The sequence below is a fragment of the Pan troglodytes genome, chromosome 16, assembly GCF_028858775.2.
Source record: "Pan troglodytes isolate AG18354 chromosome 16, NHGRI_mPanTro3-v2.0_pri, whole genome shotgun sequence".
NCBI lineage: Eukaryota > Metazoa > Chordata > Mammalia > Primates > Hominidae > Pan > Pan troglodytes.
The window spans coordinates 24,907,367-24,930,860 of NC_072414.2; the positions used below are offsets into that span (position 1 = coordinate 24,907,367).

Here is a 23,494-nt window from a genome sequence, read left to right on the forward strand (position 1 = left end):
GTGTTTGAGTTTGTGTCATCTGAAGATTCTTAATATGCTACTTTAAACCTAAGAGAGCATATTCTCAGTACAACTCACCATTATGAGTTGAGTGATGGTTTTTCTGCCCATCACTTACACTATAGTCAACACTTTATCTTTGGCAGAGCAATTTCCACATGGCATAAATGATGGGGCAATGGACTGGGAAGAGGCTCGACTTTCAGTCATGGTGCTTCTATCAGTTTCCTGCCTGCATGGTCTTGAGCCCTCTTGTTGCTAACTAGTAGTAACCAGACGGTGAATCTCACAGGGTGGTCAACTTCCTTGGCTACAATAAACCCCGTTGCTGTTGTGACCATGTCATCTCCCTTTAATGTATTGAGAAAGAAAGGTTGAGAACCATTAAGCTAGATTCTAAGACCAACTCTTTTAGCCTTTAGCTCCTCATCTATAAAATGAACAGGTTTCCAAAAGATCACAAATTCAAGTAAGTCTATGTTGCTTCCACTTAAGCTAACGCAAATGACCATGCAAATGTTGTCTAAACGCGCAACATCTGATAAATGCACATTTAAGAGAGTCAGAAACAGTAAATGTCATTCTCCCAGCAGAAAGTCATAAACTGTCAAAAATATCTTTTAAAAAACCTTCTGGAAACACAGTTTTTCCACTAGTTTTCCTTTGTCTCTGAGTTTGAAAAATATTACCTGTGAAATCACTTTGGTTTACATCCAGTTTCCACTACAGGGGAAGAAGAAAGGAAGACCAACCAGTGATTAATTTATGGACTAATGCATTACTGTGATGGCAGATTCAACTGTTCGCTATTTAGTGAAAGTTTATGTCCGTCATGTACATGACACTGGGGATGGAAGGTAGGTGGAGGTACCTCTGCTTTCATAATTATGTGAGAACAAGTCTGCTAAGTGCCTAAGTCAATTCAAAATTTCCGAGGAGGAAGTCTTAGGGAATTAGAGATGGTTTCATGTATGATGAGGAACCCTTGCAGGGCACAAAGAATTGGCAAAGGTAAAATGATTGTGAGAAATCCAAGTGAAAGAAAAAAGCATGCTGGAGGGAAAGTGTAGGGAAATAGTGGAAGAGAAAACCATAATAATTCCCCACCCTTTGTAGTCAAGTCCATTTTAGCCCCTTCACCCGCCCCCCACCCCCCCACCCCGGCAAAAAGAAAGAAAGCAAAGATAAATTGGAGGGTCTTAAATACCATGCTAAAGACTTTGAACTTAACTTGATAGACAGTAGTGAGCCACCAGAGGTGTTTTAAGAGACGGGCAACAACCTAAGTAATCGATAAGGTGGGCTGAATACACGCAAGCTATGCTCAAGGCCTATGTTAGGATGATGGAACCAGGATGCCAAGGAGTGAGTATATATGAAACCACAGAGCCCAGATTAACATAATCTGGTAATCAACTAGATGTGAAGCAGAGGGTGCAGGAGTTGTCAAGGATGCATCTGAGGTTTTTGGCCTAGACTTTTAGTTTTAGGAGAACCATGACACCTTACATATACAGGGTAGCTAAGAAAGCAGATTGCTTTTCTGTCATGTTTACATTGGGAGGAGAAGAGAAAGAGGATTCAGAAGGAGACAAGTAGATGAAAATAAAGATCTCTTTCTATGTTGGGCTTATAAAACTTTTTGGATGCTCTGGTTTTGGGAATTTTAAGTTTGAGATAATAAAAATATTTCCCAGTGTAGCTTTCCACAAAAACTTATCTGGAACTCAGGAAGAAGTTTGAATTCAAATAAATAGGTCTGAAAAGCACTTACACAGAGATAAGCTTGTGGCAATAAAGGAAATCTCCAAGAGACAAAATATAAAAGGTCAGGTGACTAACCAGCCACAATTTGGCGTGCTGCAGAGGCAAGGCTGGGAGGGCAGCAAAGAAAATAGAGAAGCACACTCTGAGGAAGAAGAAAAAAACTGCAGAATTCGCTGTCCCAGATGTTAAGGGAGGAGATCGAGAATGTCAACACTGACTCTCCAGGATCAGAGCAAAGAAAGAAAGATAGGAGACAAGTAGCACAGGACAATTACTTCATCTGTTTCAGTAGAGTTGTAATGGAATTCAAGTGGTAAGATAATTTGCTACAAGTCATTAATGTTTAAGAATTTTGCCAGTGAGAGAAGGAATGGAAGCTCAAAGCAGCAGTATGGTCAAGAGAAAGGATTTTTAATGTAAAGGATAGCTGAATTTATTACTAGAAATGGGGGAAAGCACCTGCTAAAAGAACAACTGTATTAGTCTGTCCTCACGCTGCTGTAAAGAACTGCCCCAGACTGGGTAATTATAAGGAAAGAGGTTTAACTGACTCACAGTTACACATGCCTGTGGAGGCCTCAGGAAACTTACAGTCGTGGTGGAAGGGGAAGCAAACATGTCCTTCTTCACATGGTGGCAGGAAGGAGAAGAATGAGAGTCAAGCAAAGGGAGAAGCCCCTTACAAAACCATCAGATCTTGTGATAACTTACTCACTCTCACGAGAATAGCATGGGGTAACTGCTCCCATGATGTAATTACCTCCCATCAGGTTCCTCCCATGACACGTAGGGATTATGGGAACTGCAATTTGAGATTTGGGCGGGGACACAGCCAAACCATAGCAGCAACCAAATGAGAAAAGTGCAGAAGCAGCAGTAGGTGATATCAAAGAGAATAGGTGAAGAAACACCACCCACCTTCATTTCTTTTCCTATGCATAAGGCCAAACCTAACAACCAAGCAAAGAAATAAAGGCATTTATAGCCCATAGACAAAGGCCCTCATTCTTTATTTTCTCTCGGTTTCAGAAGAAATGCCACCTCTTTCTTCCCAGAATCTCCTGGGTCCCTGATTTTGCTGTCTTCTACATTCTCAGGAATACTTTCTCATCAACTTATTCCTTCTGGCCAGCTCCCTGCTTTACCTACTTAGATCTCTTGCTGGAAATGCTGGACTGCTCAGGCTGTTTCCTGCACCATCTACATCTACTGCATATTGATTCTCATATGCTGCATAGTAACTTGACAAATATTACCCTACATGATCTAAACAACACTGTGGTGAAGGTAGGAGCCCCAAATTCTGGACCAACAAAAATCACAATCTAGGGAGCATCGGGGCTGTGATTCAAAGCTGAGTCTTCTGCTGCAGCCTCGTGTTCTTTCTCCTCTGCAGGGCTGTCTCTTGATGCTGGTCAAGATGCAGGCAGTAGACTGTTTCTATCTAAACATTACAAACGACTTGGCTTGCTGTCAGACACCTAACTTTAAATGGCTAAAATCGCTTGATAAATGGTGTGAAAATTTTATGGTCCTTCCGTCAGACACCGTAATTTATTATCACATAATGCACAGTTAGAAGAACCAAAAGAAACCATCCCACAAGGGCAAACAATGTGGAGGCAGTGGCCCTTTGACACTCAAAGGCCACAGGCATTATATGGATCCAATAAGAAAGCTGCTTCTACGAGCAAGAGAACAACCTCTTGATCTTGCAAAATGTTTTTGGACACCTAAAGGCTCTTTTATTACTGTGGCTGATTAAAATGAAAAGTTTAAACGACTAAAATGTTCTTTTTGATGAGTTTTTACCATGAACTATAGACCTTGTAGTCCAGTGGGATTCAAGCCCTTTGATCCTGCGTACTCACATAAATTCAGAGTCATAAAACAACATTGGATTTGATTTTACTAGTGTAGCTGATGTTGCCAGATTTGTAATGCAATCTTGTTTTCTCCCCTCCTTGTTTTTGAGCCCATCCACCATTGTTTTATAGCAAAAGGAAAGGAGTTTCCATTTGGTTTTGGCAATCCAGTTTCAAGACTGAGCCACTTTTCTAGAACGTTGGAATTTTACAGAAAAATAATGGTACTGTATTGTATCCATAAAAACGGGAATCAATGTTAGTTTTGCATGCTGGAAATAAAGTATCAAAAAGAAAACCCTCTTCTCATTATAATAATCACAGATTTTCATTACTTAAGATGGTTAGAGGATGATGTGGTTGAGAACAACAGTATAAGTATGAAGTAGAAAAACTGGTGTGATTTAGTGTTTATAAATTTCCCTCAGGACTAACTGAAAATAGAAATATCAAAAGATGCCAAGTTATTCATCAATGGCAGACTATAGATCATATCTTAGTTTACAAACTTAAGAAAAAGGACTGGTATCTGTGGGAGAAATAAAGAAAATGTTCGATAAGACATATGTTTAACAAAAAGACATGCAGTAAATATAACTTAGATGTTTAATTCACTTTCTTCTAATATCCTAATCATTTTCCTGTGTGTATGTGCAATATCATATTCCTATAACTCCTAAGACATGAAATTTTTACTATCAAGGGTCTATGAGGGAATAAGAAGATAATTTTATTAAATATATGTTACAAATACCATAACAATCAATAGTGGGTCATAAAAATCGTTCATTTTTACGGAGTAAAATATCAGTTTGGGCTCAGAGAGATCAATGTATATTTAGCCTATTCACTAGACCAAGGAATACTAATTTAACAGTTTTCACTAACTTTATTTTTCATGGATTGCCTGAAAGATGAAACATTTCTCGCCAAGATTGTTCTGTAAGTGACACAGGACATAAGTGTCATGTGATACTTCAACAATTCTAATTGGAAAAGAGTCACCACGTAAGGGATGCTTCATTCTCCTAGGGACAATGCCTTGTGACATTTTCAGCTGCAGTCTCTTAACACCTGCTGAGGCCCCAGTGAACATTTCAGAATACGATTCATTCAGAGAAATATCATTCCAATACACATTCACTTCCTTGCCATTTGGTATGAATATATTACATTAAGCCATATAAAATTGCTGTTTTATAAGTCAAATAGGTCATATATCAGCAATTTAATGCAGTTCAACTTATAAACTTCATTTAGCAAATTTGAAAATTATCATTGTTCTATGTTTCCTCAGTTAATCCTTTAAATTATGTCTAAAGGATCTATTTGCCATAGATAAGGGTCATGCCATATATAGTATTAAAACAAAACAAACAGAACTGTGTTATACAGACACCTACTGCAGCTTTCAAAGACAGTACAAGAAACTGCCCCCTGTCTACAGAGACAAGTAATTGTTCTGGTGGTGTGTGTATCAAATTAAGATAAGAGAAGTGTACCAGTTAACAAGAGCTTTCTCATTTCATGCTCAAAAGGGTAGTGTGTTGTCAGCACCTTCTTCCTCCCTATTAATTCATTCAAGAATTATTTATTGTATATTTACCATGTTCCAGACAGAGAATCAAGCTGTGAACATTTACAGACAAGCAACAATGACAGTTTTCATGGTTCCAGTTTTAGCAGAAGCAACCATCAGCACCGGTAGAAAGTCAATGCTTGTTGTCAGAGAGCATAAATTCTCTCTTGACCCTATCTTAGTCAGAGCCACTGCAATCTCTGACTTGGACAGCTGCAATACTCCCTGCTGTCCTCTCCACATCCTCTCTGCCCTCCTCAACTTGTCCTCTGCAACAGCAGCCGGGGGCGGGGGGGGGGGGGTCTTTTGGAAATGCAAATCTGCTCATGTCACATATTCCTCTGCTCAGAATTAGTCAGTAGATTCTAACTGTTCTGAAGATGAAATTGGGAAACCTTAAAAAGATGTACAAGACCCTTCCAGAATCTTGCCTCTTGCCTTTCTCCACTACACTGTTTTCAACCCGTGGGCCATCATCAATCAGTGAGATAGCATATTAACATATCAATTTGTGCTTTATCCAGAGCATTTTTAGTAAGAATTGAATATATCTGAGTATGTAACATGTAATAAATTGTTGAATAGAACTCATTCCTCTCTCTCTCTCTCTCACACACACACACACACACACACACACACACACACACACACACGTAACCTGGGTCTTGATATAAAAAACATTGCTTATTCTGGGTTGCAGTATAAAAAGGTTGAAAAAATCCTACTCCAGAGCTACACTTCCCACCTCTCTCCTGTTTTTCCTGTGCTTCCGCCACACAAAGCTTCCCTGCAGTTCTCTCCAAACAAGTCAAGCTTCTCTTCACTCTTCAAACCTCTGCTTAAAGGTCAGTTCCTAAGAGTATCCTTGTCTGGACCCATGGATCTTAATTAGACCCCATCAGAGCAGCTCCACAGCACTCATCACATTATATTTATTGGCTGATTATTTTATCAATATCTGTTTCTCTGAATGGACTACAAGCTCCAAGAGAGTGGGGCCTATTATCTGTCCTGCTCCCTCGAGCACCTAGCACAGTGCCTGGCATCCAGGAAGCACTTAATCAATACATATTGAATGATTGAGAAAGACCTCTATTTCCTTTTGATGATTCCATTCTTAGATGAAACGGATGATCAATTTCATAAAGCATTATTTTTAAGGTGGTCCTTTGTCATTTGTTATATAGAATGTACCTATTTACAGCCATAAACATAGCATGTACTGTCTCTGTAAGTAGATTAAGCATTGCCTATGAGTATGGACTTATGTGCACTTTGCTGTGCATGTTTTTCTGTAAAATAAACTAACAATGAGTTTTCATGTGTTTAAAGCAAAAACTCTTAGCATAAAACTGGAATGTGTTTCAATCATCAAAAGAAAATATATCTAGAAAGTTAAGAGAAAAAGGGTCAAACTGACCTCCAGTGGTGAGATTGTGGAATGACTCCTAAAGTAATTGTAAAATACTCAGCCTATCACACAGAAGCATATATATGTATGTGTATATATGCAAAACACATTTCTTAATAATACTTCAAATTATGTTTATTATACCAATTTGCAGGAGATATAGGTCATGCCATATATTGTATCAAAACAAAATAAGCAGAAGTGTATTACATAGACACCTATAACAGCTTTCCGAGATAGTGTATGAAATTGCCACAATCAGAAAATCTAAGTCTTGGAAAGAATCTTAGTTGAGATCTGAGACCTAACATCAGCAAATTCTATAAAAAGTTGATAATTTTAAAATGTTAACACTCAAAAAGTCTCTCCCTCTATTAGTCTCTGCGTAATATTAGGTCCTCAGTGTAAGCTGAGTGTTATTTAGCCTTTATGGTATAAATTCTGTTTTCCCAAATAAATAGTAAATCCTCTGAGTACAGAACCTATATGAGGATTAAATAAAATAATCCATGGTAAATGCTAAGTGTAGTGTCTGGCATATAGCAATATGCAACAAATGTTATCTGTTATTATCATCATTATTACCATCATTACTAAATGATGTTTTATCTCTAGCACATCTCTTGTATTTGACACGTGCTCAATTGGTGTTTACCAATCATAAGAGAGATAAAGTGTAAGAAGCCAAGTAGAAAATTTGTCTTTACAGCAAAAACAATTTTAACACGCAATTATCTTACTCAGAACCGTTCCCCAGATCTGTGTTTTAACTCTTAGGCTGCTTATACATATTCAGATGTTTCCTTCATAAAACTATGGCAACAGTAATATTTCCTAGGAAGAGGCAATAATGGAAATGAGCACATCATACTTTTATAACATATGAAAAGCAATGCTCATTGGAGAATTAGATATAACAGTAAATACAGAATGTTTCTTTTACCTCGGCACATAGCTTATATGGAACAAACTTTACCATCCAAAAATACACTTTGACAGCCACAGACTTACAGTAAACTAAACATGCTGCTGCTCATAATAAACACAACAGTTATGATAGATAGGTCATCTACCACATGCCATTGTGGCCCAGTCCCACCTAAGCTATCCCAACAGTTGTAATCAGTCAAAATGACCAAATTACAACATTGTCACACCCACTTTAAAGGTGAGAAGCTGAAGCTCAGAAAAGTTTAAATAATTTCTTCAAGACCACACATCTAGTAGACAGCACAAACAGGATTCAAACTCAGGGAGGATTACACACCTGTTTTTCTATCCCACTATCCTACCTAGGGTTACATTGCATTTTGTTTAATGAATGGTCACTTGACTTCATTATATGAGTTTATGCTTCAGCATGTTCTGATTCTAAGGGCCATCACTCCTAAGGACAAATATCCACCCAAAGATAGATCAGAGGCCAAGGTCAATCCAGAATCAAAGTCACATCAGGAATATTCTCACTAGGCAAGGACCTTTAAGATCTTCCAGAGGCAGTTCAGTGTACAGGGTAAGAGGGCCACCTCATAATGGTGTAATAGCTCATTCACTCCTTATATATAAAGACTGGCACACAGTAAATGCTCAATTAAGTACCAAACATTATTATTGTTATTCCTCTAGGACACAGAGGAAGCTACAACAAATTGCAGTGAAATGGTCAAAGCACACATAATGTTATGCGCGTATACACACAAACACACAATAAATTCACACTATGAATTCCAAAGTCTATGAGGTTGGAGTTGTTAGAAGCAGCAACTAGTACCATTTATCACACATGAACACACCATACAAGGAGGTGGCAGCATAGAGAACACAGCTGAATCACCCCATAGGCCTGTTAAGGAATCAGCAGTGTTGGGTATCAGGGACTATACTGGAGAAGATTGAAGTTAAAGAACAGCTGAGCCCCGATGTTCAAATTACAAAAATCGTAATGAAGAAGTAAGGAGCTGGCAAGCTGCATAGAAGTTTAGCCACAGTGTTTTCTTACCCAATTTACAATCTTGGAAATTAACTTCTATGAGATTCAGGTTTCAAATCTCTAAGATAAATACAGGCAAACATCAAGATTATGGTGACAAGTATTAGAGGCACTTCCTCAAACTGGGCTCAGGACCAGCTATGAGAAATAAAGCTGGAAAGAGAAATTTCCCACCTGCTCCTTTCTTCCGTACCTCAGTAGAGAGAACAGAACACCTTATTTCTGAAACCAGTGAAATAAAAGAACTCTATTGCTTATTTTTCTTTCCCAACACTACAGAAATATCACCGTTTTTTTTTTTTTTTTTTTTAATCACACGGGGAGCTTGTACAAGGTAGGAATAAAGGATGATCTGCACAGGTCTTTGACACAGGACGAGAGAAAAAATTAAAACTTAAAAAACCATTATACTAGGCAGTGAATACATATCAAATTTAGAAACCAGGCAGACCTGGTTGATAAATCTAGCCATTCTACTGACCAGCTGTGAAAGCTCAGGATTGCACTTGACTCCGCTGGGTCTCAGGTAGTTCGAAATTATCTACGTGAAGCACTGAGCATGGTACCTGGCACAGAGCTGGTACTTCCTTCTCAGTAGCCAGGATTATAAACATCTCCAATTAAGTCAAAAAGCATGGGGTGCTCAGCATTTAATCTCTCATGTCAACACAATCTCTTACCATGCCTTCCTGAAAATGTTCTAGAACACAGACCATACCCAATTTTTTACACTAAGAGCTCATCTTTCACTTACACTTCCAAAGCTGCTGCCCTTTCAATTCCTTCAATAGCCCTTTCAGGAAAGGACAGAAGAGAAGAAGAAAGGGAAAGGGCAAGAGGGAAAGAAAAGGGAAAAGAAAAGAAACAAATGTAAATGTCCATAAATATCTAAAAGCTCAAGGAATTTTGCTTTGTATTCGTATGTTCATGAAAAAAATAAATGTTACTCAGCCTCTTTATCCTCTGTACCAGAAGTCACAATCTCAGATGTCTACAGGCTCCAGGCAATCAACATAAGTAGAGGAGACTGGCTATAAGATGATAGTAAGTGTGGGGCAGTACTTTGGCAACTAGAGCAACCATGCTTTATTTGAAAATTATTCAAAGGAAGTTTTTAAATGTTATTGTGCTCAATGAATAAACGTCTCTGGGCTGTATTTGATGGTATCACAAATTTAAGAATTCTGCAGCTTTCCTAATGCTATCCCCCAAATAGCCTTCTACCTAAATATTGTGAGTCATGAAAAAATTTCTAGCAATGTCCAGTCAGATCAATTAACAACTATTTATTCAATTTCAGCTAGTTGCCTAGCACTGATCTAGGTAACATGGGAAAAGAAAATCTCCTAGGACTTTGGATTGAGTTGGGACAGATGCAGGGACCCTCTCTTTTCCCAGGCCAGAAATGATAGAACTTTGGAGCTAGAAGGAAACTTACACCAGCTACTCCAATGCTTTTACTTTACAGCTGAAGAACCTAATATTTAAGAGTGATGTGTGATTGTATAGAATTTACAGAATTATTGAGTGAGGCAGGACAAGTCTGGAGAGAAGGAAACACTCCCCGTGGTGCTCTACCATGCTTTCTCCTATTTCATGAAGAGTCAAAAGCAATTGCCAACACGCAGAAACTCACCGGTTCCAGCAGTAGGCCATCACCTAAAGTCAAAAAACTTTTGCAATAAAAAGAAAACTGTCTTGGTCCACCTGTATTGACTCATGTTCAGGGGTTAAGACTCAGCAGAAATGATTGAAGGCTGATGGTGCATGAAGGAAATGTCTAAAACCATCATTGGCCCCCATGATACAAATGAGCAATCAACATTCTACAACAGCCTCCTTCTATATCTGAATTGTCTGAAGGCAAGACAGTATCTTGAAGGCTGAGACAAAGGGCTCCTTTTCCATGAAAATTCAAGTCCAAATGTACCTACTGGATTCTAGGTAGCCAGTCGCCCAAGAGGAATCTCAACACTAGTAAACCAGTAAATCTAGTAACCTCACAACATTTCACAGTCACACTAAAATGATGAATTAACATATTTCTCAATATTTTCTATTTTTTCCTTTTTGGCATCTCAGTAATGAATTACACTAATATCAGCACTTAGGGGAATAACATAAGGGTTTTATGAAATCATCATATTTCATACTTGTGAAAGTTTTGTTTATTGGCCTACAAATTATTCCCTTTCCCTCTCAGTATTATCTGGGAATTAAGAGATTTAAATGTATTGTGTTGATAATGAAGAATATAAAAAAATGGAACAGGCTCGGGATTTATGTCTTTATAAACTTCGTTGTATCAGCTCAAATAAGAGTCTGCACTCAATTCTGTTTCAACAGCAATGTGTAAACTATCAGAAATGGATCAGTGGAATGTGTTGGCCACAGTAAAATGAGGAAGTCTACAAGTCTTAATGGAGGCCAGCATACCATTTCATTCTCTTGGGGACAAAAAGGTACAATGTAAGTTAATTTTCAGTTTGGCATTGATCCCTGGATCATTTTGCAGTGGGAGTTACCAAACTAGAAATGTGACTGCATTGCACAATGAGCAGGGGGCCTGCCAGAGGCCATCGCTCAGTGAAGTTTCCCCTCAATTAGGAAATATGCATGTGATAAATGGGGTAAACGAAAAAGATTCCCGTAAAGGAAATGTCACTGTTGGCTGGTTCTTTGTCTTGCATCCCACAACCCAAAGAACATTAGTTAAAAACAGATACAACAATCTGTCGTTTCCAAGTCCTCTACTTTCAAACTGCTTAAGGTGTTGGTCAAAAACAATATTCTTAAGCTACCAGCTCCTCACAAGCCAGACAAAGGGCATGTATTTTTCTTTCTTCCCCTTTCAAAATTGAAGAAGTAGAGATCCAAAGAAGTCCTACTAATCCCATGCTCAGGCTTCCCTTTTGTCATAAAGATTTGGGTATCCTACAGAGTTTCACTTACCTTTCCAGAGCAGCATCCCTTCACAGAGTGACACATCTGAAAAGACACTGGAAGATTAGAGGACTACATTCAGAGTGTAACTGAAAACCTAAACACATTGCTCCACAGAGGCAAGTAGATGGACTAGAGACCTGCTGACTAGGAAGGAGAACTTCCACGAGTAACTAAAAGGTTAAAAACGGGAGGCAGTGGCTGGACGTGATGGCTCACACCTGTAATCCCAGCACTTTGGGAGGCAGAGGCGGGGGGATCATGAGGTCAGGGGATCAAGACTATCCTGGCTAACACGGTGAAACCCCGTCTCTACTAAACATACAAAAAATTAGCTGGGTGCAGTGGCGGCCACCTGTAGTCCCAGCTACTCGGGAGGCTGAGGCAGGAGAATGGCGTGAACCTGGGAGGCGGAGCTTGCAGTGAGCCGAGATCCTGCCACTGCACTCCAGCCTGTGTGACAGAGCCAGACTCCATCTCAGAAAAAAAAAAAAAAAAAAAAAAAAGGAGGCGGTGTAAATAGTAGGAATTTAGGGCTGAGCATAGTGGCTGACACCTGTAACCCCAACATTTGGAGAGAGAGGCTGAGGTGGGCAGATGGCTCGTGCCCAAGAGTTCGAGACCAGCCTGGGCAACATGGAGAAACTCCATCTTTACAAAAACAAGATAAAATAATAAATAAAGGATGTAACCAGAACTCAGGAAGTGGATTATACATTGAGAAAATAAGATTATATTAATCAATTAGGGTAGTATCCCAAACAATGGGTTTCTTGAAGAAAAAGGATTATGTTGGAAATAAGCTATACAGCATTCTCTTTATAGTTCTTCCCTGTACGTGGTAAAGCTCAAACACAGCAATAGATATTTCTCAAATATATTTGACCATGAAAACATTTTGTCAAGAGGCATTTCAAAGTATCACTGTTCAGTGGATTCTGCCTTGGGAAAAGCTAGTTTAGACCACCCTGATATAAAGCACACAGGCACAAGTACAGCAGGAAGATCACAGACAAGTCAATCTTAAAGAATAAATCCACAGCCAGGCACAGTGGCTCATGCCTGTAATCCCAGCACTTTGGGAGGCCGAGACGGGTGGATCGCTTGTGGTCAGGAGTTCAAGATCAGCCTGGCCAACATGGCCAAACCCTGTCTCAACTAAAAATACAAAAATTAGCTGGATGTGGTAGCACATGCTTGTAATTCCAGCTACTCAAGAGGCTGAGGCAAGAGAATCGCTTAAATCTGGGAGGCGGAGGTTGCAGTGAGCCGAGATCACAGCATTTCAATCTAGCTTGGGTAACAAGAGTAAGACTCCGTCTCAAAAAGAAAAAAAAAAGTGTAGCAATTTACATTTACCTTCCCCTTATAGTTCAAAAGCAAAGATTTATTGATTATTTAAATGAATCAATTTCTGGTACACGTGTTTATACACCTTTACTTAAAGTAAGTACTTGGATGATTTTGCCATTCAAATCTCCAGTGGGAGGGTGGTTGCAGGTCATTTCCCATGACTTCACTGTTTTATGTCATTTATAATATCCACAACATAATTCTTCAGTTTTGTCCAAGTGCGTCCCCCCTCATCCTCCTCCTCCCACCTCCCCCCTCCTCCCACCTCCCCCCGTCCTCCTCCTCCTCCTCCTCGAGTTTAGAGTGGTCTTTGTGCTTTTTTTTTTTGGTTGAGGACATATTTGGGACATTGGACTTTCCTCCTCCTCCCCCTCCCCTTCCGCCTCCCCCTTCCCCCTCCTCCTCCTCCTCCTCCTCTTCTTTTTTGATACAAAGTCTCACTCCCTCACTCAGGCTGGACTGCGGTGGTGTGCGCATGCTGCATGCTACACCTTTTGATAAGCTAGTAGCAGGAGCAGCCTTGTGCCCTTTCCATACTGCATCACTCAACAAATGCTGGCTGCAGAGCACACATGGAATAAAAACCCTAAGCTCCCCCACTTACTGCCCACGGAACTACAGGGTAAAATAATCAACTGTCCAATCCAAATATTTTAGGTGATAGGGCTTGCATTTTGCTGGTGGGGGAAACTGAACAATTAAGTGATTTCCCTTCAAGTGTATGGTTAAAACAAAATGGAAAGTTCTCTGCTTATTTAGCTTCTCTGCTTATTGAATCATGCTGTTTTCTTTAAATTCTATGAAAACATTCCAAAAGACCTAAATGTGATACTTATCAATTCTTGTACATGGTGACAGAATGAGTCACTTTTTCTTTTTTTTAAAAGCATGAAACCCTTCTTATTCTAGAAAGGCATGTTGAAGAAGTCTGGAAACATATCTGAATTCTCCATAACTTGTATATGGAGAAAGAAAATCTAACAATGATAGCTGCCAATGGAAATCACATGTAAAGCATCAACATAGTTTTCCCACTCACTATCTTCCACTAGGTCTGTGACAATAGATGAGTCCACTACTTAGTGGAACAAAACAGGTAGGGGTGATATTCAGTGAGTACTCACAAGTACAGCTAGGGTGGGTTTTTGTCCGTTCGTTTTATGAACAGCATCTATTTTTGATTGTATTGATGCCAAACCAGTTGTCTCATTTTATTTTCAGTATCACCCAGAGTACAGGGGTAATTAATCAGGCAGGTAAAGTGGCCCAGAGAGCACCCTGGCAAATGAGAGGTCATGCATCCTGGTGGAAGTGAATGCCTGCGACTTAGCCCCAGCAGGTTGAAGTCATACAAGAAAATAAGTCCTTTGGTGCCAGCTTCTCCAAGTTTTAAAGCAGCAGCTAGAAATCCAGGTTTTATATAAAAATCTCCATATTTTAAAATATTTATTCCTAGTTCAATCTTTAAAACGCTGTGTTTGCCAAATGAAACACTTCTTTGGGTCAGATTAGAGAAGAGAGTTGCTGGTTTCCTACTGAGGGTTGTCCATCTGTGACTGCTAGAATAGTTTAAAACTACAGCTAAGTGTTCAACATACGAAAATCAATAAACACAATCCAGCATATAAACAGAACCAAAGACAAAAACCACATGATTATCTCAATAGATGCAGAAAAGGCCTTTGACAAAATTCAACAACCCTTCATGCTGAAAGCTCTCAATAAATTAGGTATTGATGGGACGTATCTCAAAATAATAAGAGCTATCTATCAATATCATACTGAGTGGACAAAAACTGGAAGCATTCCCTTTAAAAACTGGCACAAGACAGGGATGCCCTCTCTCACCACTCCCATTCAACAAAGTGTTGGAAGTTCTGGCCAGGGCAATTAGACAGGAGAAGGAAATAAAGGGCACTCAATAGGAAAAGAGGAAGTCAAATTGTGCCTGTTTGCAGATGACGTATTGTGTATCTAGAAAACCCCACTGTCTCAGCCCAAAATCTCCTTAAGCTGATAAGCAACTTCAGCAAAGTCTCAGGATACAAAATCAATGTGGAAAAATCACAAGCATTCTTATACACCAATAACAGACAGAGAGCCAAATCATGAGTGAACTCCCATTCACAATTGCTTCAAAGGGAATAAAATACCTGGGAATCCAACTTACAAGGAATGTGAAGGACCTCTTCAAGGAGAACTACAAACCACTGCTCAATGAAATAAAAGAGGATACAAACAAATGGAAGAACGTTCTATGCTCATGGGTAAGAATCGATATCATGAAAATGGCCATACTGCCCAAGGTAATTTATAGATTCAATGCCATCCCCATCAAGCTACCAATGACTTTCTTCACAGAACTGGAAAAAACTACTTTAAAGTTCATATGGAACCAAAAAAGAGCCCGCATTGCCAAGTCAATCCTAAGCCAAAAGAACAAAGCTGGAGGCATCACACTACCTGACTTCAAACTACACTACAAGGCTACAGTAACCAAAACAGCATGGTTCTGGTACCAAAACAGAGCTATAGACCAATGGAACAGAACAGAGCCCTCAGAAATAATGCCGCATATCTACAACTATCTGATCTTTGACAAACCTGACAAAAACAAGCAATGGGGAAAGGAATCCCTATTTAATAAATGGTGCTGGGAAAACTGGCTAGCCATATGTACAAAGCTGAAACTGGATCCCTTCCTTACACCTTATACAAAAATTAATTCAAGATGGATTAAAGACTTACATGTTAGACCTAAAACCATAAAAACCCTAGAAGAAAACCTAGGCAATACCATTCAGGACATAGGCATGGGCAAGGACTTCATGTCTAAAACACCAAAAGCAATGGCAACAAAACCAAAATTGACAAATGGGATCTAATTAAACTAAAGAGCTTCTGCAAAGCAAAAGAAACCACCATCAGAGTGAACAGGCAACCTACAGAATGGGAGAAAATTTTTGCAACCTACTCATCTGACAAAGGGCTAATATCCAGAATCTACAGTGAACTCAAACAAATTTACAAGAAAAAAACAACCCCATCAAAAAGTAGGCGAAGGATATGAACAGACACTTCTCAAAAGAAGACATTTATGCAGACAACAGACACATGAAAAAATGCTCACCATCACTGGCCATCAGAGAAATGCAAAGCAGAACCACAATGAGATACCATCTCACACCAGTTAGAATGGCGATCATTAAAGTCAGGAAACAACAGGTGCTGGAGAGGATGTGAAGAAATAGGAACTTTTACACTGTTGGTGGGACTGTAAACCAGTTCAACCATTGTGGAAGTCACTGTGGCGATTCCTCAGGGATCTAGAACTAGAAATACCATTTGACCCAGCCATCCCATTACTGGGTACATACCCAAAGGATTATAAATCATGCTGCTATAAAGACACATGCACACCTATGTTTATTGTGGCACTATTCACAATAGCAAAAACTTGGAACCAACCCAAATGTCCATCAATGATAGACTGAATTAAGAAAATGTGGCACATATACACCATGGAATACTATGCAGCCATAAAAAATGATGAGTTCATGTCCTTTTTAGGGACATGGATGAAGCTGGAAACCATCATTCTCAGCAAACTATCACAAGGACAAAAAACCAAACACTGCATGTTCTCACTCATAGGTGGGACTTGAACAATTAGAACACGTGGACACAGGAACGGGAACATCACACACCAGGGACTGTTGTGGGGTGGGGGTAGCGGGGAGGGATAGCATTAGGAGATATACCTAATGCTAAATGACGAGTTAACGAGTGCAGCACAACATGGCACATGTATACATATGTAACAAACCTGCACGTTGTGCATATGTACCCTAAAACTTAAAGTATAATAATAATATTTAAAAAAAAAAACTACAGCTAAGTGTATAAATTGGATGTACCACCCAGATGGCAATAGTGAGCCATGGTGGCCATGGCTTTAGCAATTAGGTAAACATCATAAATGTGGGGCAAGAACAGTTGTTTAAGTGTACTAGTATCATCAAAAGAGCAGATGATTTTTTTACAGATGGTTTTTAAAAATCTAAAGTATAGTTTGGAACATTTTTAATCTTTACTACTGTTAATCACACCTTAGTCTAACCTGTATTTTAAGTGCAGATCATGATCACAATATACTTTCCTTCTTCCATATACTCCTCTTTTCCATCTCCAATCTTTTCTTAGTTTGAGATATATAAGATCATAAGACTTTTGCAGAGGCAGAATGAGATAATGTGCTTAGAACAATACCTAGCACACAGCAAGAATTAAAAAACTGTAAGCATCTTCTGTTACCAAGAATATTATTCCACTGTCAAAGCCCTCGCCAGGCTGGTCTATAGTTTGTGGAAAGCTAGGGTTAACTGTTACAACTTGGCTGTTAACACAACTTCTGCTTACAGAATCACTTCTGTTCCTGCCCTCTTTAGGAATCTGTGTCTTAAATTATCCCCTACCAATTTCAGTTCCTCTGAGGCAGCTGACAATCTTTTTTCACATCAGAACAAAGAAAAAGAAAGAGAGGTCTCCCTTTGTAACAAGGGAGATAAGGGCCTCCTCCTCTCCTTTTCTTCTAGGAGACAGAGGTACTTTTCCACTTTTTTGTTTCTTTGTGAAATTGACTCATTTTCTCTCCCTAACTATTTAAACTCTGCTGGATGGGTAGGGCTTGAATTCATACACCATACTACTTATCGAATAATTTTCTGCTACTTGCAATAACATAACATATAATCCAATACACCGACTCAGTTATTTTTAAAAGTGCATTATCATTCATTGAAAAGAAGGATGTTTTCATATATCTGATAAGGGGTTAATGTACAAAAAATATTTAAGGAATTCAAAGGCAAGAAAACAAACAGACTGATTTAAAAATGAGCAAATAATCTGAAAATACATTTCTCAAAAGAAGACATACAAAAGGGTCAACCAATATATGAAAAAAATGCTCCAACATCACTAATTATCAGGGAAATGCAAACTAAAACCACGATGAGATATCACTTCACAACTGTTAGAATCGCTATTGCCAAAAAAGAAGATTACAAGTATTGGTGAGGATATGGAAAAAGAGAACCCATGCACACTGTTGGTAGGAATGTAAACTAGTTTGTAGAAAACAGTGTGGAGGCTCTTCAAAAAAATTAAAACTAGAATTACCGTATGACCTAGAAATCCCACTACTGGGTATATATTTAAAGGAAATGAAGTCAGTATGTTGAAGAGATATCTACACTCTCATGTTGACTGCAGCGTTATTCACAAAAGCCAAGATATGGAATCAACGCTGAGTGTCCATCAATGGACAAATGGTTAAAAAAAATGTGGTTTATATACAAAATGGAATACTCTAGTCTTTAATAGGAAAAAAATAATCCTGTCATTTGCTACAATATGGAGGAACCTAGAGAACATTATGTTACGTGAAATATGCCAAGCACAGAAAGACACGGCATGACCTCATTTATGTGAGAAATCTAAAAAAGTCGAACTCGCAGGAACAGGGAGTAGAATGGTGGTTACCAGGGGCTAGGGGCAGAGAGGGGTAAAAAGTGGGGAAGGATTAGGGAGATGTTGATGAAAGGAGACAAATTTCAGTTAGATGTGAGAAATAAATTCAAGATGATCTTCTGTACAACATGGTGACTATAGTTCATAACCATGTTATTGTATACTTTAAAATTTCTAAAAGAGCAGAGTTTTCGTGTTCTCACCGCATATAAATGATAAATATGTGAGGCAATGTATGTGAGGCAAAGTATGTATTAATTAGCTCAATTTAGTTACTCCACAATATATACATATTTCAAAACATGTCATATACCATATATATACAATTTCTATTCGCAAACTAACAAATTTTTAGAAAAGAAATGTCTGATCCACAGATTGATTAAATTAGCAGTCATGAGTTAGCATTAAATGAGGAAAAAATGTTACTGAAATTTTGCTGTCATTCTCTCCTGAAGCAGGGGGTTACTGCAGCCATCAGTAAACAAGTCTCAGTGCCTGATTCAGTATCCAGTTATTTGAAGTTAAGATTCTGAACTTTCTGCCACAGGCACTACAAGCAAATGCCAAATACAGGGAAGTCAACTAGATGGCAGCACAAGGGAAATGATCCCTCAGTCATTCCGGGCTTCACAAAGGAGGATCAGGTCAACAATTTCCCAGCACTCTCTGAGGATATGGAAGGGCTCAGAACTCCTCCCTCCTCCACCTCCTAGGGCTCCTTCCTTAAATTCTGTAATCTGCATCACATCATATTGCAGGGATGTGCTAAGAAACATACAGACATGAACACCCGAACAAGAGGAAGCTGAACAAAAATAACTTCCATCGTACCTAGAAAAAAAAACTTCTACTATATTTTATATAACAGTAGAAGTCTATTCCATCTTCTCTTCTGCTTTAAAAATAAAATAATCATTTTCCAATCCAATCAAATGCATTTATGGTATTTTTTAAAATTAGAAATTGAATTCTATTAAAAACAGAATCCAAGGCTTTTCATTCCCTGTATAGACACAGTGCCTACTGGCAGCTGCAAGATGCGATGCTGTCTAGTTTAACACTTCAACTTAAGAGGAATATTTACTTCAGCATAGGAGAAAACCAAGTATCAGTTCTATAGAACCCGTTCAGTAGCATCAAAGAGGCATACCTGCAGGTTTTCAATTTCTTCTTTGTGCTCCCTCTTCAAGTGTAAAATAGCAGCTTGGTATTCTGTAAAATCAAAAAAGAGGCCAATTATAAAGAAGTACAAAATTAAGCACAAAATTTATCTACTGGTCCTCTTAGAAATAAACTGACTAAAATAAATGCCACAATTTGACATCAACCTTACAAGAGATGTTAAAAATTGCAGAAAGATAGGACAAGTAGTTCAGGGTAAAAGGTAAATTCCTTCCTTTTAGCAAACGCTGAATTATGAAAAGACACAAATTAAGCAGATGGGATAGGGTTAAAAGAAAAAAAAAGGGATGATGAGTGTGTTCCAGATAAACACTAGGTCAGGAGTTTGTATTTAAGGAGTTGGAAATTAAGTCCCCACAGAGGACAAATACAGACGTCTTAAGAGCAGACAGGGCAGAAAACAAACGAAAACTTTCTATGTGAGATCAGAGCACTCTATTTTTAACTCTGTTTCAAAAAAGAAAAAAAAAATCTCCATTTGAATGCAAGGCTAAGTAAGCACCCAGGGCTGATTTTAATCTTTATCTCAGAAAGTCAATACTATTTGTCATTTGGATGAGAGATTCTAGGGTGAACTGAGGCTGAAAGGACAAAAATAAATTTCTGGTCCAATTTTAATATGAGTCTAATAATGTTTATTTCAACAATAAGTCCCAAGTGTACACAAGAACTCCAGCCAACCACTAAAACTATCATTCTGCTGGCGAAGCATGCAGCTGTCAAGACAACTTTATTTCCAGCAGAAATGCTAGGTGTGTGGGGTCATGGAACTATACAGGCTGCAGAGAACCACAAGACAAAAATGCTATGAGCACACATTTTTGTGAGATAAGCCAATTATTTTACAAATGTGTTTGGGGTCATCAGTATGAGTAAGCAAGAAGCAGTTTGACCTCATTTAAATACGTGTGAAAGCCAGGCTATTTCTCCAAGTAGATTTCCTAAATCAGGCATGAAAGTTTGTGTTTTAATTAAAAAATGGAAGAAGGAAATCATTGGCAAAGCCATGCCAGAAAAGTAGTGTTGCTACTGATAATTACGGCTAGATAGACCTCTACTGTTGTGGGGAAGGTGCTCCACTGAGCTGTGAATCCATCAGAAAGTTCTGTGGGTTCTAAATCCAAATCATACCTCGAATGGTCTGGTAGTGACCACTTGTCATTATCCCCACCAGCACCACGATAATCCAAGTTACCACCATCTCCACTAGATTAAAACAGTATACTTCTGGTAGGGTGCCTGCTTCTACTTTTAGCACCACTGTAACTGATGCTCATCAAAGCAGACTGAGTGATCTACATAGACATGAACCACATCATCTCATCCTTGGTTTTTCACGCAATTAGAGTGAAATCAGAGCTCTCTGTTGCAGCCCATAAAGACCTCCATGTCCTGGTTCCTACATATCTCTCCCTATCATTTCATACCACTCCTTCCCCTTGTTCATCATACTCCACCGTACACTGGCTTTCTTGCCATTCCTTGAACTTGTCAAATTATTTTCTACCTCAAAATCTTTGCTAATATTGAAAACAATAATAACGGATTTCATTTGCTGACTACTTACTATATATCAGGCATTATTCTAAGTCTTACTTTATCAACTCATTTCATCTCCACAATAACCCTATGATGTAGGTACCATTATTGTCTCCATTACTGATGAAGATACTAATGCATAGAGACATTAAGTAGCTTGATCAAGGAAGTAGAATAATTTTCAAAGCCAGTAAACATGCTTCATTTAATGGGTGAATGCATAAACAAATGATGGTATGTCCATATGATGGAATACTACTCAGCAATAAAGACGAATATATGCATCAACATGGAGGAATCTTTTTTGTTTGTTTGGTTTTTTTTGTTTCTTTTGAGATGGAGTTTCACTCTTGTTTCCCTGGCTAAAGTGCAATGGCACGATCTTGGCTCACTGGAACCTCCACCTCCCAAGTTCAAGCGATTCTTCTGCCTCAGCCTCCAGAGTAGCTGGGATTACAGCCCACCACCATGCCCAGCTAATTTTTGTATTTTTAGTAGAGACAGGGTTTTACTATGTTGGCCAGGCTGGTTTCAAACTCCTGACCTCAGGTGATCCACCCCCCTCGGCTTCTCAAAGTGCCTGGCCAACATGAAGAATCTTAAAGGCACTATGCAGAGTGAAAGAAGTCAGTCTCAGAAGGCCAACCACTGTTCAATAGCATTTATATGACATCTAGAAAAGACAATCTAGAGGGATGAGGAACAGATCAGAATAGTAGTTGCCAGAGGTTAGAGATGGGGGTTTGGGGAGGGGGTTGACTACAAAGTGGCAGCAAGCAAAGGAATTTTAGGGATAATGATATTAGATATTATTCTCTGTCCTGATTATGGTGGTTGTTACATGAATCCATACACATTAAATTCAAGAAAAAGTACACCAAAAAAGGATGTTAATTTGTTTTAAATCTGACATTAAATATTATATTGGTAAATATTTTCCCTGTAAGATTCAGCATAACACAACAATACCTGCTACTATTGTTGATATTCATCATTTTTCTACTGCTACTAGCAGATGTAATGGATGAGAAAAAAGACACAAAATCTACATAGATTATAAAGAGAAAAAGGAAGGTATTATTCTCTATGTTCATACATCTAGAAAAATCTAAAAGATCCAACTGATAAAATATTAGAATATGCATGTTTAGCAGAGTTGCTTGGTATTATCAACAAAAATATACAAAAATCCTCATAGTAGCAGTTTAAAAAAGAAAAGCATAACACTTACAGTACTTCTAAAAATACAAAATACCCAGAAAAAACTCAACAGAAATATGTAAAGACCTCATATAAGAAAATAATAACATTTTATTGACATATTTTACTAAAAACAAAAAAACGCAGAAAGACAAGTGGGCAAGCCATGTTTCCGATTTATAAGACTTCATATTGTAAAGGTGTGAGTCTTCCCAAACTGATTCCTTCAAAATTTCTTGAGTTTTGTTTTGTTTGAATATAAGGAGCCCATTCTAAAATGCATGTGGAAGCATGAAAGTGCAAAATGCCAATAAGAGCCAAGAAATGCATAAAAATATAGACTAAGTTAAGACAACTTACCTTACCTCCTAATGAGAATTATTTTTAATTCTTACAATGTAATTAACATGGCATGGTACAGACACAGGGATAAACAAATAGGCTAATAAGATAGAATAGACAGTCCAGAAAGATACCATGATTTATAGGGTCACTTGATATATGATAGAAATAGCACTGAAGATCATTAGTTACACAAAGAATGATCTTTTCAATAACTATTGGCTGGGAAAAAAATACTCTGTTCCTTTCTTACGGAAAAAGACAAAACTGGATCCTAACCTTATACTATAATCTATTTGAAGTCAATTAAGTGCTAAACTGTAAAAAGCAAAATTGTAAATATTTTATAATAATTATCTTATAAAATTTATCTTATAGCATAGTATTTTACAGCCTCAGGATAGAAAAAAGATTTCTTAATATTCACAAAGCAATATATATAAAGGAAAAAACCTGATAAATTTGACATTAAAATTAAGAACTTATTTTTCTTAAAATATACCATAGAGAAACAGATTGACAATAGATCTATCATCAATAGAGATAACATTCCCTACAGAGTGGGAGAATATACTTGCCACACCATCAATCAAGATCTAGTGTAAATATATAAATGCATCCTACAAAACTATAGAAAATGAAGCCCATGTGAAAAATGAGCAAAAAGCATCAACAGGCACTCTAAAAAGATGATATACAAATAATAACTATGTTAAAAGGTGCTCCTTATTAGTAATCAGGAATATTTAAGGTCTGACAACAGAGCCTTGGTGAAGATGCAGAACAAT

General features: G+C 38.2%; 1 protein-coding gene across 7 annotated transcripts in view; it reads right to left on the reverse strand.

Annotated features, from left to right (window-relative positions):
• Window positions 1-23,494, reverse strand: part of FMN1 (formin 1) — a 430,759-nt gene that overhangs the window by 224,831 nt on the left and 182,434 nt on the right. For all 7 annotated transcript variants that reach the window (XM_063794664.1, XM_016927883.4, XM_063794665.1 and 4 more), the window contains one exon: window positions 19,594-19,655. In XM_063794664.1, the coding sequence (XP_063650734.1) occupies window positions 19,594-19,655 (62 nt within the window). The remainder of the gene's footprint in view (window positions 1-19,593; window positions 19,656-23,494) is intronic.